This window comes from Manis pentadactyla, chromosome 3 (assembly GCF_030020395.1).
Source record: "Manis pentadactyla isolate mManPen7 chromosome 3, mManPen7.hap1, whole genome shotgun sequence".
Lineage (NCBI taxonomy): Eukaryota > Metazoa > Chordata > Mammalia > Pholidota > Manidae > Manis > Manis pentadactyla.
This window is the reverse complement of record NC_080021.1, coordinates 10,436,643-10,453,104: the sequence shown is the minus strand read 5'-3', so window position 1 is coordinate 10,453,104 and position 16,462 is coordinate 10,436,643. Positions and strand designations below refer to the sequence as shown.

The window sequence follows — 16,462 nt, the reverse complement described above, 5'->3', positions numbered from 1 at the left end:
TTCTGGTATCATAAATTTCATTTTTCCAAATTTATTCTATGCTTATTTCAGATTTGTTTTCAGAAAATTATCAGTAAGTTTGGTTGAATAATTCTTTTGGGTATGTAGCCTTTTCAAGGCATCAGTCTGTGTCCTGGCAAGTGTGTACTTATGTTTAAATTTGCAAGTGAACTAACAGTCTGTGGCCTTTGGCTGTTGAAGATACAGAAGGAACAAATCACTTCAGGAATGAGAAAGCTGGTAAGAGAAGGCATAGTAAGGAGTGAAGGGCCAGGTCTGTGACATATGGAGGATACCTAAAATTTCCTATATATGGAGCTAGTCTTTTGTGTTTTTATATCTTTAGAAAGGATGTAGAGTAAATTTTAACATCTCAGTATTTTTCTTCTCTATTTTTGTTATGTTTCCTTCAGTTTATGTCCCCTTTTCTTTTTCCATCTTATTTGTATAAATGTTATTCGTTCATGTGTTGTGTAACAGCTTTCAAGAAAGATTTCCTACCCATGATTAAGAAATAAATTCCCTGCAGGTTTGGACTTGAGGTTGTCACTGAAGCATTGGTAGTAACTAGGAAATCTTGAAGTGCTTTAGAGTAAGACCTGGCTCACTCAAAAGGAATTGGATAAAAAATTATATTTTATGTTTATAATGCTATATCCTTGATTATCTGAAGTCACGATTTAAAAATTATTTTGCATATATGTATGTATGCTATTTATAATTTCATTTGCTGCTTATTTGGATATTTATTGCTAATGTAACAAATAATGGAAGTAAATGTGTTCCACACTTTCAGAAAGGTAATAATGCGTTTATTTTTTTTTTAGTTTGTCAAATTTGCAAATATTGAAGAAGACACACCATCCTATCACAGACGTTACGACTTCTTTGTATCTCGCTTCAGTGCCATGTGTCATTCCTGTCATAGTGATCCAGAAATACGAACAGAGTATGTATTATTTTACTCTATAATTTATAGTCAGTGATTTCTTGATGAATACCATGTTTAAATATATTACATGATTGCCTAAGGAAAAAGGAAAATACATGCTTTATTCCTACACTGTATGAAACATGACTTTCTGTTGCTGTTGGAAGAAGTGAATGAAGTAGCAGAATTGAGATTGATTTCTCAACTCAGCTTGGGATAAAAGTTGAAGTCTTTACTGTAGCCTGAAATTCCCATTTGCTCCCCCTTTCCCAGATCCTGTCATATGTAGTCAGATCCTGTCAGGTCATTTCTTCATCCAGCCACACGGTCTCCTTGCTGTTTCTTGAACACATGAGTCACACTTCTGTCTCCTCTAGACCTTTGGACTAAGTAGTCTCTCTGCCCAGAATAATTCTCCAGATGTCCACATGGCTTTTACTTCACTTTGTTCAGATTTCTGCTCAAATGTCACCTTATTACAAGAGTCCACCCCTGGAGACCTTTATTTATTAAATATCAGCTTCCCATCCCTCCCTTCTTTTATCTGTTTCTTGGTTCTCTGTGGAATGTGAACTCCACGAGGGCAAAGGCTTTGTTGAGTTCTGCTAGATCCTTAGCACTTTGTATAGTGCTGGGCATATAGTAGGCTCTCAGTAAGTAAATGCTTATGAATGAGTATATAGATAAGTTGAATGAACGAATAACATGTATTACTGAGTCAGTGTCAACCGGAGGTTGTCATGGCAACTGATTTGGGCATTTTTAAACATTCTTCTAGATACATCCTAGTAATAATCTGGAATCAAATACTTATATAGAAACACAATGTCAATCTATAGGTTGATATTTATATTTAAATATAAATTAAAAATTTATAATAAAACGTTGAAGTTAAGAATTAAAATAAAAAAGACCTTGGTAACTGTAGAAAGTAGTTTGAGCATTTCCATAATACACCTAAAACAAAAGAAAAGAACCTGAATTCAGAGCGCTATTATGGGCTGTTTATAATTAAGATTTAGCATGTTTGTAATTTTTACTTTTCAAATAAGGGAGTATGCAGCAATATAACTACCTGTCTTTCAGTATGCAAGGTACAGTGTTCATTTACATAAACAGAAAGAAGTACAAACATTATTTTAACTTGGAGAAAGAAAGCTGAGAAGTGAGTTAATAGTTTTTTTCAGGTGTAAAATCTGTTTCTAAAATTCTTTTAGTTTAATTTTTCCATAGTATAGTATAGGCCATTTAGACTTCTGCTGCTGTTCCTTTATTATGAGTGTAAAGTTAAGAAAGGTACAGGTAGTTATAATTATCTTATAATTATTTCCTGTTTCTACAAATCACCACCTTCTTTTTTCCTTCCTAAATGACATTTGAAAATCTTTTTCCTTCCTAAACGACATTTGAAAAGTTTCATAAAACTGTTCCCTTTTACATTAACTTGCTAATGGGGCAAATGGTATAATGATTAACTAAGGAAAATGACAATTTTTTTTCAAGATTGTAACAATTTTGTTTTAAAATACAGAAAAGACCCAGAATGTGGTGGGTTTTTTTGGCTTAGTATTGTAAAGATTAATAAACCACACAGTCATTTCTAATATATTGGTTGGGGTGTGTTTCACATATAAACCAATATAGATGAAAAGTGTCGATTATACCCATAATATTTATGAAAGGATACATTTAAGAATTTCAAAGAGCTGTGCATAAGTTCTTATTTTTAGGTATTTACTGCCCCCTAGTGAAAGATCTTGTCTTTTCCACTTGTTTTCACTTAACATTTTAAATTCATGTTTACAGAGTAATTTTAAATTCTAAATACAAATGAAAGGCCTTGTAGTACTTTTTCCTAATTCTTTGTCTTTCTAGTATTATATGATATTTGAAATTCCAGAATGTCATTTCATTTGAATCTCTGTAAAACAACTAAACTAAAATGCTTTAAGATACTTAGAGGGTTTAATTTTTTTTTTTCCTATATGCCTTAAATAAAAGCCCTTTTGATTTTCATCAGGCATATTTATATTCCCTTTTAGGTTCTTACTTAGATACTTAATATCAATTCCTTTATTTTAGCAAAACCCTGTCAAATAGAACTCAGGGAGCATGGAAGCGCATGGGAGCAGTATGAAGTGAGGCTGATAACTGTTCAGATTTTCTGAAAACATGTGCCTTGCAAAAATGGTTCCCACCTATAAAGTCATGCATCACAATCTTAAGCTCTGATTTCCTGAGCAACCTTCAGCTTTGGTGGAAATAATCAACAACATCATAATAATGATTAACAACAACAGTAAGAGCAGCTAACACTTACTGAGTACTTACTATGTGCCAGTTTGTTTGACACTTACTGGCTAAACACTTCCATGAATTAACTCCTTTAAATCCTTACCTATGCTTTAGGAAAAACAATTGTTTTCTACTTTACTGATAAGGGAACTCTAAAATAGCTTTGAAATCATGGCTAGGATATATAGGTTAGGACAGATACTACATTTGGCTCCGATGCCAGCTGTGTAGCTTCAGTAGCTATGGTAGCTATCGGTGGACCCTGCCTCCTCTGAACAAGGGCATCGCCGTGTGCTGTGCTCTGTGTAGGCTACTCTGTCATCAACCACGTTCTTTATGTCGTCTTGTTTGTTCACTGTGTTCTCTGCTTCCTTGGGCTTGGCCTTCTCATCACCCAGGAGTAGAAGCAAGTATATAAAAGTGGACACCTTACAGTAATGTTAGGCTTGCCCACTTGTGATAGCTGCACAAGAGTTTCACAAATCACCACTAAAGCAGCATATATAGACACAGCTAGGAAATAAGCAAAATGTGTCTTGGTGTTTCCCAGTTCACTTTCTTACCTGTTCAGTATTGTATTACTTCCACATCCCATTCTCCATTGGCTGCTCTTGAATACCTAATATTATTTCCCATGGAATTGTAAAGCAGTATCACCACCTCCCCCATATTTTCCATTCTTTATATCTGTTTAAGCTGATAAATCTCTCATTGTGAATATTTCCCATAGTAGCAAAAAAGGAAGTAAATAACAATGAAATTTGGCCAGAGGGAAGGTGTTTGGGGACATATGGGCTATCAGGTTAGCTCTGTCTGTGAAATTGTTCTTCCCCAGCATTTATATGTTTGTTTGTTTTTTGCAACTTTTCTTCTCATTCTTGAACCTATAGATTATTTTCTAAAGAGTAAGGAAGAGCTTGAGGAAGTTGGGGGTTATGGCTTGGGATGGGAGGATAGGGCAGCATTCTCTCACAATGTGGATGAATTTTAAGTTACATATACACAGGGCAATGTATATATGTTAGTACCCACAGGTGTATGTATGTGTATGTCTGAGGTTTTCTGTACTGCATTTTAGTAGTTCTCATTTGTTACACCTATGTAGGTGGACTAGGAGGAGATAAGAGGTTCTTGGGAAGAAACAGTGAAAGAAGTCTGAGGAGGCACTGATGGGTGTTCAGGGAGAGGGGAATCCTGTTTTCACTCAGCTTCTGAGACTTCTAGGCAACAAATGGAGAGAATCTAGTTCATATTAGTTTGAATTACTGTTACCCTCTTAGGAAAACCTAATTCTTTTGGTTAGATTCTGTATTATTGAAAAATGATACATAGACTAGATATACTGTTTTACAGTCCTTTTAAACTGTAAATGCTGATTTTTAAAAAGATGGAATTTGAAGTAAGCCTCTTTTGGAACTACCATATCTTTGTTCATCTTAGATTTTTGAGATTTAAAATTTTTAGATTTATTGTTGTGTTATTTTCATTTGATTCACTTATGAAAACATTATTTACTTGGCATCCATTCTTTTCACTAAGCAAGCAGACTTATTTAAGTTACTTCTTCATTACCCAAGTGTTTCTTTCTTATAGAATCCGAATTGCTGGAATCAGGGGTATTCAAGGCGTGGTTCGCAAAACAGTTAATGATGAACTTCGGGCTACTATTTGGGAACCCCAGCATATGGATAAAATTGTTCCATCTCTGCTGTTCAACATGCAAAAGATAGAGGAAGTTGACAGGTATTGAATAAAGACATTAGGGTTAGGGCTATGTTATTTTTGTACATGTGTATGTATGCTTGCTTGCTGGGATAAGAAAGTTTTGTCTTTAGTATTATGTAGATTTTAGTCTTATAAACTTGAGTGAGTTTAAAAATGTGCCCTTTCTGAACAGTTACTCATTTTTAGTCACCTCATTAGCCTTAGCAGACCACAGATTCTCACTCATACACTTAAGGTTTTCTTTTAAAATAAAAATAATCTTACTTTTGCTTATTTGAGCATCCAAATTGCTATTGAATTAATACTGCTTGAAGTTGCAAGTATGAGAAATAGAAATAGCTGAATTTGTGTTATTTGTTGGAGATCCAGGATGCTTATACAAATAGGCAGTTAGAACTAACCAAAATAATAACAGCAATAATTAATAATAATGATAATTGCTATTCACTAAATATTTTTTTCAGCAAAAAGGGTTAGACTGTTACTCATTCTTCTAGAGTAGGGGTAAAAAGAAAATGTCATTTTAAGCTTTCTGAGAAATAAAACCTGTTCTTTTTAACTGTCAAAACTAGTATTAGAATTCCTGCACTCATTTTTCCTTATTTCCCTTTCTTATCAGTCGCATAGGCCCTCCTTCCTCTCCTTCTGCAGCTGACAAAGAGGAGAATCCCGCTGTGCTGGCTGAAAACTGTTTCAGAGAACTGCTGGGTCGAGCCACTTTTGGGAATATGAATAATGCTGTTAGACCAGTTTTTGCGTAAGTAGTTGGTATTTTCCTGGTTATTTGTGACTGTGCTACATTAATTCTATGTTAATGTGCTTACAGAAGACAAATACGTCTTTACTTGTATGAATGAGTTATTAATGGAATAGTGTGGCATTGTGGGAAGAAGACAGTATTGAGTCAGATGTCATATTTTTGAGCCCTGGTTCAACCAACTTTTTGCCCTTAAAAATGAAATGAAGTCATGTGCTTGATATCATGTGCATCATTTATCTCAAATTTCTACTCAGAGACCTTAAAATGCATATGCACAGTAAAATGTTAAAACAAACATTGTCCAAGTATTATGTGTCCTTGTTTTACTAATTTCTGTGGTCAGTTCCTCCTATTTCCTGGCTTCTATCTAGTTCTTGGCCTTTTTTTTTTTTTTTTTTTTTTTTGCCATGGCTGGATAGCCTTAGGTCACATTCGCTGCTCTAAGTAAATTTCTAGTGTCTAATCAGTACAGGAATATTAACTATCTCATTGGTATTAATATTCTCCCCTCTAGGCAGATTCATTTGTGAGCTTCGAGTTTCTCCACAGAGACATTTTCTCTCAAACCTTGCCTTTTTGTTCTAACTCCATCATCAGATGATAGACCTACTGTATAATAGTCAGTGTAATTTCTGGACACTTTTGCTAGTCTTGTTAATCATTTGCTTTGTCCTTTTCCCTTCCTGACTTTAATGTCTTCTGGCGTATATGAAGTATTCTAATATCCAGAATTCTTTATGTCAGGCAAAGATTAGGGTTCAAAGTTGAGCCTTATGTACAAGAATTTACAAACCACAAAATTACATGAAAAATCAGAGAATCATTAGATTTTTAAATAATTTTTTTATTGAAGTAGAGTTGATATATAGTTTCGGGTATACAACATAGTGATTTGACATTTATGGATAGTATGAAATGCTCAACATGATGTGTAGTTGCTGTCACACAAATATCAAGTTATTACAATATTATTGACTATATTTTCTATGTTTTACATTTGTCCCTGTGACTTAATTTATAACTGGAACTTTGTACCTCTTGATCTCCCTTCACTTCTTTTGCCTACTTTCACTTCCTTGCCCTTTGGCAACTACTAGTTCTCTGCATTTAGAAGTCTGTTTCTGAGGTATGTTTGTTTTGTTTTTTTAGATTCCACATGTATATGAAACCATATGGTATTTGTCTTTATCTGTCTGATTTATTTCACTTAGCATATACCTTCTCAGTCCATCCATGTGATCACAAATGGCAAGATTTCATTCTTTCTTATGGCTGAGTAATAGTCCATTGTGTATATGTACCACATCTTGATTCATCTGATGATGGTCACTTAGGTTGCTTCCATATCTTAGCATTGTAAATAATGGAGTAATAAACATAGGAGTGCATGCATCTTTTCGAATTAGTGTTTTTGTTTTCTTCAGGTAAATAGCCACAGGTGGACTTACTGGATTGTATGGTATTTATATGTTTTGAGGAGCCTCCATACTATTTTCCATAGTGGCTACATCAGTTTACATTCCCACCAACGGGGCATGAGGGTGCCCTTTTCCCCACATTCTTGCCAGCAGTTACTTCTTGTCTTTAGATATTAACCATTCTGACTAGTGATAGATATCTCATTGTGCTTTTGATTCGCATTTCCCTGATGATCAGTGATGGTGAACATCTCTTCATGTGTCTATTGTCCATCTGTATGTCTTCTTTGGAAAAATGTCTATTCAGTTCATCTGCCCATTTTTTAATTAGATTATTTGTTTTTGGTGTTGAGTTGTATGAGCCCTTTATCTATTTGGATATTAACCCCTTGAAATATTTATCATTTACAAATATGTTCTCCTGTTCATTTGGTTGCCTTTTTTGTTTTGTGGATGGTTTCCTTTGCTGTGTAGGAACTTTGCAGTTTGATGTAGTCCCACTTGTTTGTTCTTCCTTTTGTTTCTCTTGCCTGGGGAGACATACCCAGAAAAAAATATCCGAAGTTGATGTCCAGAGTTCATTGCCTGTGTTTTTTGTAGAAATTTTATGGTTTCAGGTCTTACATCTAGGTCTTTAATCCATTTCAAGTTCACTTTTGTGTGTGGTGTAAGAAAGTGGCCATTTAGCTGTCCAGTTTTCCCAAGACCATTTAGTGAAGAAAGTGTCTTTTCTTCATTATATGTATTCTTGTGAGGATTGGGGTTTTTCTTGATCTTTGTTTCATTGTTTTTAATTAGGAAAATTCTCAGTCATTGGCTTCTCAAATATGACTCACTGTCATTCTTTGATCTCCTTCTGAAACTGATTAAATATTTGTATTTCTTTACCATTTTTATTTCCTGTCTCTTAAGCTCTCACATATTGTTCATTCCTTTGCTTCTTTGTGCTACATTCTAGGAAATTTCTTCAGTTAATTAATTATCTTTATCTGTCTGATTTGCTATTTAAACTGATGCTAAGTTTCTAGCTTTCGTACTACAGCTTTCATATGTGAAAGTTGTATTTGGATAATTTTCAAATGTGTCAAATTTTAACACTTTTTTTCCTCTTTAAGCATAAAAATGTACTTACTTTAAATTCGTAATCCACTGATTTCAATGGTATCTTTAGTTCTTGAGGATCGGATTCTGCTGCCTCTCATAGTGACTATTTACCTTGCTTTCTGTGAATTTTAGTTTTGAGCTCACATTCACTTATTATGGGTTCTTTGAGGTCTGGATTTATGGTGTGTTCTCTATAGGAGGCTTTACTTTGCTTTTGCTAATGGTACGGGTATAGTGTTATCCAGGCACCACTTTGAACCTCATTCTTACCTTCTGTTTTTTGAGCCACCCTGAGCCTGGGTACAGAGTATATGGTTAAGTTCTCCGAAGATACTCTGTTGTTCCCATCAGAGCCAGGACCAACATAGGCAAAGGCAAGCTTTTTGGCCATCTTCTACAACAGAACATTCCCCCAGATTCACTGAGGGGGACATCTTTAGGGGTCCTGAATTGATGCAAGGATTTCTGATCTGACAGCCTGCCTTTCCTGGGTGGGCACTGAGCTTTGTCTCCAGCCTCCTGTGTATAGAACCCTTGAAACCACTGGCTGTGTGGCCATTGAAGATACGCCTCGCACAGCTGCTCACTTCAGTGGATACTTACTTCTCCAGAGTCTTGCCTTCTTGTGGGGTTTGGACTAAGGAACTTCTCTTTCTTACTAGCTCCCCTAGGTATTTAAGAATCTTATATATTCTAGCCTCTTGTTGTTTTATTAGAGGATCTGACAATTGAGGGAGCTATAGCTTGTATTTCTGGTAATAGGAACATTGACTTTCTCTTAGATAATATTCTCGTGAATGTTAAATTTTGCATGTTGTCAAGGATTCTAGAGGAAGAAAGTATAATAAAAATAAGGAATTCTTAAAGTAATTTTCTTATTGTTAATTGCAGGCATTTAGATCATCACAAACTATGGGATCCCAATGAATTTGCAGTTCACTGCTTTAAAATTATAATGTATTCCATTCAGGTAAGAATTGGTTAACTTTATTATATTTATATAAGTAATTTTGGTTCTGTATCAATATGCATGTTATCAGACAGATACAGAACTCTGTAAGATATAAGAAAATGTGTTCCTAATGTACTTCTTTGTTTTACTTAGTTTTATTTACCCTCAGTTTCTTACTTGACAAGATGAGAAGATACCTAATAAAAATAAATGATTTTATGACAGTTTTCTTTATTGTGCATTTATTTAATACATTTATTGTGTACTTATATTTCATTGATAAACTGGTATTGGAGTTGATGTTTATTATAGCAGCATAGGGCTGATAATAATAACTAACATTTATTGAGTATAATGTGATAGTATCAGCTTCTCTAGTCTTTCTAGAACCTCATGATGAGACACACCTATTGCAGAGGACCACTTGGTCATAAATCCACCTCTCAGATGGCCACTGCTAATATTTAGTTATATATAATTCTAGTCTTATATATTTTATAAAAAGCAGATTGAATTTTATTAAATTCAAGTTGCTCTTTTCACCCAAGGTATCATAAGTAAATATTTTCCAGTATCCCTATGTTCGTAGAATGTTTTTTAATGGCTACATACTGTCCATACATGAGTACCAGTCTCTTATCAGATGTTTAAGTGTCACATGGTTTTTCATTCTTATGAAATAAAATGGATATATATATATCTCCACATATATATATATATATATAGGATACATATAATTATTCATACACCCTTGTGCTATTTTGTTTCCGTTAGGCTCAATATTCTCACCATGTGATCCAGGAGATTCTAGGACACCTTGATGCTTGTAAAAAAGATTCTCCACGGGTTCGAGCAGGTATTATCCAGGTTCTGTTAGAGGCTGTTGCCATTGCTGCCAAAGGGTCCATAGGTGAGTGCTTGCAAAAAAAATTGCATTAACCTATTTCATAATATTTTTTTTTCAGTAGTATATCAGTGTATGGAAAAGTCTTTGAAAATATTTCTATCTTTTTAAAATGTATATAATTTCTCTTGAAATTTTGGGTTCACATGGTTATTCTTAGAATTCTTTGGTATACAGTAAAACATTTTCCTCCCCATCAGTCTCTCCTCCCCTTCCTCCTTTTTTCTAATAAAAGTTTTCAGTCCCAAGTACAGGACCCTTGAACAACACATGGATTAGAGGTGCCAGGTCCCTGCACAGTCAAAAATCCGTGTATGATTATTGACTCTCCCAAAATTTAAGACACTACTGTTGACTAGAAGCCTTGCCAATAACATGAACAGTCGATTAACATGCATTTTGTATATTATATGTATTGTATACTCTAGTCTTACCATAAAGTAAACTCTAGAGTAAAGAAAATGTTTTTTCAAATTGTTGCAAGTCTCCAAAAATATTCCAGTATATTTGATGAAGAAAATCTGCACATAAGTAGATCTGCACAGTTGAAACCTGTGTCATTCAAACATTTGGGGAGGGTACAGATACAAGAAATTTGCAGTTAACTTGGAATGAGACAACTCCACATAATACTGTAATATGTGGCAGAATTTGATGACATATCAAGAAAGCCAGGGTTCAGAGAGGGAGTGAAAATGTATTAGCGAAAGCAAAATATTAGGCAGCCCATTTGGCTAGTTTGGTAGTGTCAGAGGAAGTCAGAGAAGTGGCTTTAAAGTTAAAATTTCAGCTAGATCATGGATGTAAGTCTGCAGTTGACTGGTACAATTTAAAGATTTACTGTAACACATCTTTATCAGAGATGTGCCATAAGATAATTCATTGGCTGCTAATGTGGGACACATTAGAAGTAACAAGTGGTTTACATCGTTGTAAGCATGAGGGGGGAGAACTTGACCTTGGATGGCAGCGGTAGGAATGGGATGTAAAGTCAACAGGATTTGATAACCAACTGTCTGTAGGATAACAAGGACAAGGGACAGGTTAGAGATCATGATTTTTTACCTACTTGTGGTTAGAAGAGTGGAAGGGTCCACAATAGAATTGCTAGAATTAGGAGGAGAATCTGATTAAGGTTTCTTTGCTTCACAATCAAAGTGGAAATACATCAGCTACTGAAATATTCTAATATTCAGTGTCAAATAAGAGAGGGCAATGAAGTAATAAATTCATCACTTATAATTTATCTGAGAGAGATGGAAGCAGGTTAATTTGAAATATGAAATGAAAAACAGATGATACATTGAATCATCACACTTTCTAATGTCTGTTACGTGCAGGGTTCTTTGTGCCAGACTCAGTTACATCAGAGAAGTATTTGAGCGTGGTTGCTGTCCTGGAGAAGGTTGTGCTGGAGAGTAGGAGGCAGAAATAAAACATGCTGATTAAAATATAGTGTGATAGATACAGTGACAGGCATGTGCATAGTATTCTTAGGACTAAAAGCAGAGCAAACTAAGAGCAAATTTAGTTTTACTTGATTCTGATAAATTGGCTATTTTCTGTCCAATAATTGAGGTAAGTTCTTCCTTCTTTAGCCTCAGAAGATGAAAAGTAAATTTCTTATGCTACAAGAAGCTATATTATCATAATTCTGTGGATTTTGACCCAACAGTCAAGTTCGTTATTGTCCAGTACACACGACTTTGAGTAGACAAGATTAGATAGGTGGAAAGTTTTTGGTAATCTTTATATACATATATATGTTTTGTGTGGTTTGTACCAGAAATTCGACAGTGAGTTGCTTGGAGATGCACAATAAATATTTGTTTGCAATAACTAGGAGACTTTCATATTTAGGTATTTCTCATGTACTTCTTTAATGAACTGGTTAGTTCATAAATTATTATTTCCAGCTACTTAGAAAATATCCAAAACACTATTGAGAAATACCAGAATTCACTATGATGAGTACATAATTCTGGAAAAGTGTATCTGCTCACATCAGTGTTCATTTATAGGCCCCACAGTGCTAGAAGTCTTTAACACGCTGTTGAAGCACCTGCGTCTCAGTGTTGAATTTGAAGCAAATGATTTACAGGGGGAATCTGTGGGTGGCGCCAACTTAAACACAAATTCCAAAGACAATGATGAGAAGATTGTGCAGAATGCTATCATCCAAACAATAGGTGAGTACGTTTTACTTTTCAAAACTGTTAAGTAAAGCGGTGATTTAAGTCAGCTCTTATGGAAGGCACTTGACTCCAGCAGTACATTAGTCGAAGGGAATGATAGCTTAGACTTTTAAGAACTTTGTATTTGGAAAATAGCATAAGAATAGGACAACACTATATACCCTTCACCCAGATTTATCTATTAATACTTTATGCCATTTACTTTATTACTTATTTTCTCTCCCTCTTGGTCTCTCCTTCCCTCCCTCCATTTCTGTGTCTGTATGCATGTATGTATATGTGTGCATATATAAGTAGATACCCATACAGAGAGATAGGTACATATAAACAACTCCATTTTTTTTCCCTATCCCACTGGATAGTAAGTGCATATACCTCATGGCTCTCTACCACAGAGCATTTTCTATATAACCGGAGTGCAGGTTATCAACATCCGTAAATGTAACATTGATACAGTACTTTTATTAAGTTACCTTATTTCAGTTTTGTTATTTGACTTGATAATGTCCTTTGCAGAATGTTTTCCCTTAGGTTCAGGATCCAGTCTAGTATCTTATTTTGCATTTAGTTGTAATATTTCTTCAACTTCCTTTAGTCTGGAATATTTCTGTTATGATATGGTGTTTTTTAAGAGTACAGCTCCGCCCCACCCTTTTTTTTTTTTAATTTCCTCATTGGGGTTTGACTGGTGTTTCCTCGTGATTAAATTCAGGCCATGTGTACCTGGCTGGACTACATAAGTGATAATGTTCTTGGAGTATCACATGCACAGGTACACAGTGTACATTTTCTTCTCATTGGTGATGTTAATTTTGAAGACTCAAAGTGTCCTTTCTTTCTGTTGTATAGTTTCAATTTTTTCTCATTATTGCAAATAATGAGCAATATTTGAGAAGATACTTTTAGACCATGCAGGTATTCTGCTCTTCATCCAGGCTTCTCCCTAGATTTAGCAACCATTCGTAATTCTTACCTGAACCAGTCTTTACTATGGTTGCACAATAATGGCTCAGACTCAGCACTCCCTGCACAGCTGTCAGCACACAGTGGTCTACTGTCAGCAAGAACCCCTTTCTTCCCTCTATATTTATGTAGGACTGCATGTATTTATCTATTTATTATTGGTGTGAGCTCATAGATCTTTATTTTTATGCTTCATAATTCATTCTGTACTTACTTTTATTTTGGTGCTCAAATTGTCTCCCAAATTTGGCCAGTATTGAAAGTATACATAGATGAGTCCCTATGCTTGGGCTTCATGATGCACTTGGTTCTTACCTTGTGGATGCATTTCGTTGATCTGCTTGACAGTACCTCTCTTTCATCTAGTTACAGTCTCATCATGTGTGTAGAAATTGTCCTCATGTGGGCAAAGGTTCAGGTGTGTTTTAATTCACACCTAACACATAGTAGTTGCATTAAGATCTTTAGAGTGACTGAAAAGACAAGACATAGTAAAGTACGGTATTACCATGGAATCTCAGTAAAGCAGAGACATTCATACTACTTGAAACAATTCATATCAATTTATGGTAAACCTAGCTTTTATAGTGACTCTTAAATTTATTTGCCTTATTTATGGATTTTCTGTGATATTTTAAGATGATATAACAAATCAGCTAATCTTATTTTCACAGAATTGAAATTGCTTTAGTGACTTCTAATTAATTCAGTGTTACTCTTATACGCTAGAATATTTAATTTATTGTTTCTGTGTTTTATTATAAAATGCATATACAGCAGACTCAAGTAATATTTCTGTGATATTACACATTCAGAATAACATGAAAATTAAAACATGAGAGAAAAGAAATGCAGTGTGGCACAATGAGCAAGATTTTTATTTAAATCACACTTCTCATTTCCTCAGTATTTTCTTCTACAAGTTCTCAGTATTCTGGTAGTCATCAAATCTTGTGGATATTCTGTTGGTGGGCCCTAGAACAGGGCTGCTGTAGCTTTCGCACTTGAAAATTTGAGGCTGTTGACCAAGTTCTTTTAAAAATAATCAAGAACTATAGCTCCCTGCTGTGTCCTTTGGGGTGGAGGGGGTATCATTAGCATTTCTGTTCAACAATTCAAATGCACACAGGGGGTGTGGAGAATGCGTTACTTGAGGGCTGTCCTCACGGTGGATCTTGTAAGAATCTATGCCCTCATGGTAGTGACTGACATGCTTGGAACAAAAAATCAGGGTCTAGTTTTATATGGTGATTGGAAAGAAAACTGATTGGGTTCTTGGAAAGTTAAAAGTACCTTATAGGAAGGAAGCTGAGAGTAACAATAGCAAAGGCTTGGAAATGAACAGCTATCATCTCAGGCCTTAATGTTGAATAGCTGTGTAGTTTCCGACATGAGTTCTGAACCTCTCTTATCCTCATTTCCACAAGAGGAAACTGAGGCCAATAATAATAATACCTTGACTCATAAGGTGGTTATGAGGATCCAAACACAAAGTAGTTTCTTACTTCGTAAATAAGTGCTCCTTAAGAGTTAGCTAGAATAATATCACACTTTATGTAGGTTGAGTAGTGTTAAGATAGAGATTTTTGATTGAAGTATATCATAATGGGAATTGTTTACCACAGATATAATCAAAATGACAAATAGAAAAATGTGATGTTGTATAGATATCAACTCCAAAAATAGAGGCTGAAGAGTCGAATTGAAAGACTAACTGATTCTTAAATATTAAAAATGCAGGTTTCTGTAAATGATTTTGTTCCATTTAAGACATGCATTAAAAACACCCATGATTTGATACCTGTTGTGATCTCTCAATGAAACAATGAAGTTTGAGGTTTGAGTAAGTGATCATTAAAAGCTTTGATCAGAAATTTATTATGATTTTGTATTATATAGAAAAAGAAACTTCAGTTTGTAAAATCTGTCTTAAATTTATCTTAATATTTTTATAGGATTTTTTGGAAGTAACCTACCAGATTATCAGAGGTCAGAAATCATGATGTTCATTATGGGGAAAGTACCTGTTTTTGGAACATCCACCCATACTTTGGATATCAGTCAATTAGGGTATGCATATGTAGTTTTCCTGTTCTCAGACTATAAATTTGAACTTAATCTTTGGTTAAATTTCATCTTAAAGAAATGTGAAATATTTTGTTAATCATTTGTAATACAAGCCCCATGGAAAGCAGTTGTGTTTTTATGGCACTAGATTGCTAAGCAAACAAGTCAATGTTGCATCCTTTTAGTAGTTTTCACTATATCAAAAACTCAAATTTTCTATGTCTTATATTGACTATGTGGAAGGTTTATTTAGCTTCAGTATTGTCTAGAAACATATTTAGGGTAAAGCTTTAAGTTTCCTGTAGAAATTAATGTCAGTGTAGCAGGAATGTTGACTTATTCCTAGGATTCTAGAGCTGAAAGTGATTTTAAAGACCATGTTTTGGCCCTCTCATTTAATAGATTTGATTTGATTTTACAGTATGCTAAAGCTTTAGTTTGTAAATATTTTTGTGTGTTTTGCTAATGTAATAAGGAAATGGTAGTCTTATATTTCTGTGACTGTTAGTCACAGAATTTTTTGGAAATTTTTCCATTTGTTAATTCTTTTTTGAATCATCTGTTCTTACCTATTTACTGATATATGTTATATAAATATTATGTTTGTCATTTATATTTGCAGTAAACATATTCTCCAATTAGAGTGTCTTTTAATTGGAGTTGTTTCATTGTATATTCATATGACTGGATTTTCATGTCATTACATAAACATACATAGCTCTCTTTGAGAGCCATTAGCTTTTTAAATAATTTTGTTCAAATTTATTTTTTTTACATGTAACTCCTTAATTCATATGAAATTTACTGTAGAGTATAAAATCAGCCATGACTTCAGCTAGTATGAAAATAAAATCTATTTAATACTAAAAATGTGAGTAGAATTTTAAAATCAATAAATAGTAAGTAAATGAATTAATATAAATGTTAATAGTACTTAATTAAAGATAATGCCAGTATTTTGTATATTTCAGGGATTTGGGAACCAGGCGGATTCAGATAATGTTGCTGAGATCTTTACTTATGGTAAGGCATTTAGGACAGGTGAAGTACACACTCAACCTTGAATTATTGAAGAGGTTAAAAGAATAGCTTCACATTATCAGTTTGCTTTTATTATAAGACACTATTTATGGTTCTTTTTTCTTGTG

The 16,462-nt window shown here is 34.3% G+C and overlaps 1 protein-coding gene across 6 annotated transcripts in view; it reads left to right on the top strand.

Annotated features, from left to right (window-relative positions):
* EFR3A (EFR3 homolog A) overlaps positions 1-16,462 on the top strand; it is a 99,978-nt gene that overhangs the window by 49,916 nt on the left and 33,600 nt on the right. For all 6 annotated transcript variants that reach the window (XM_036890518.2, XM_036890515.2, XM_036890516.2 and 3 more), the window contains 8 exons: positions 828-949; positions 4,820-4,969; positions 5,571-5,708; positions 9,125-9,203; positions 9,960-10,095; positions 12,111-12,278; positions 15,203-15,317; positions 16,286-16,337. In XM_036890518.2, the coding sequence (XP_036746413.1) occupies positions 828-949; positions 4,820-4,969; positions 5,571-5,708; positions 9,125-9,203; positions 9,960-10,095; positions 12,111-12,278; positions 15,203-15,317; positions 16,286-16,337 (960 nt within the window). The remainder of the gene's footprint in view (positions 1-827; positions 950-4,819; positions 4,970-5,570; positions 5,709-9,124; positions 9,204-9,959; positions 10,096-12,110; positions 12,279-15,202; positions 15,318-16,285; positions 16,338-16,462) is intronic.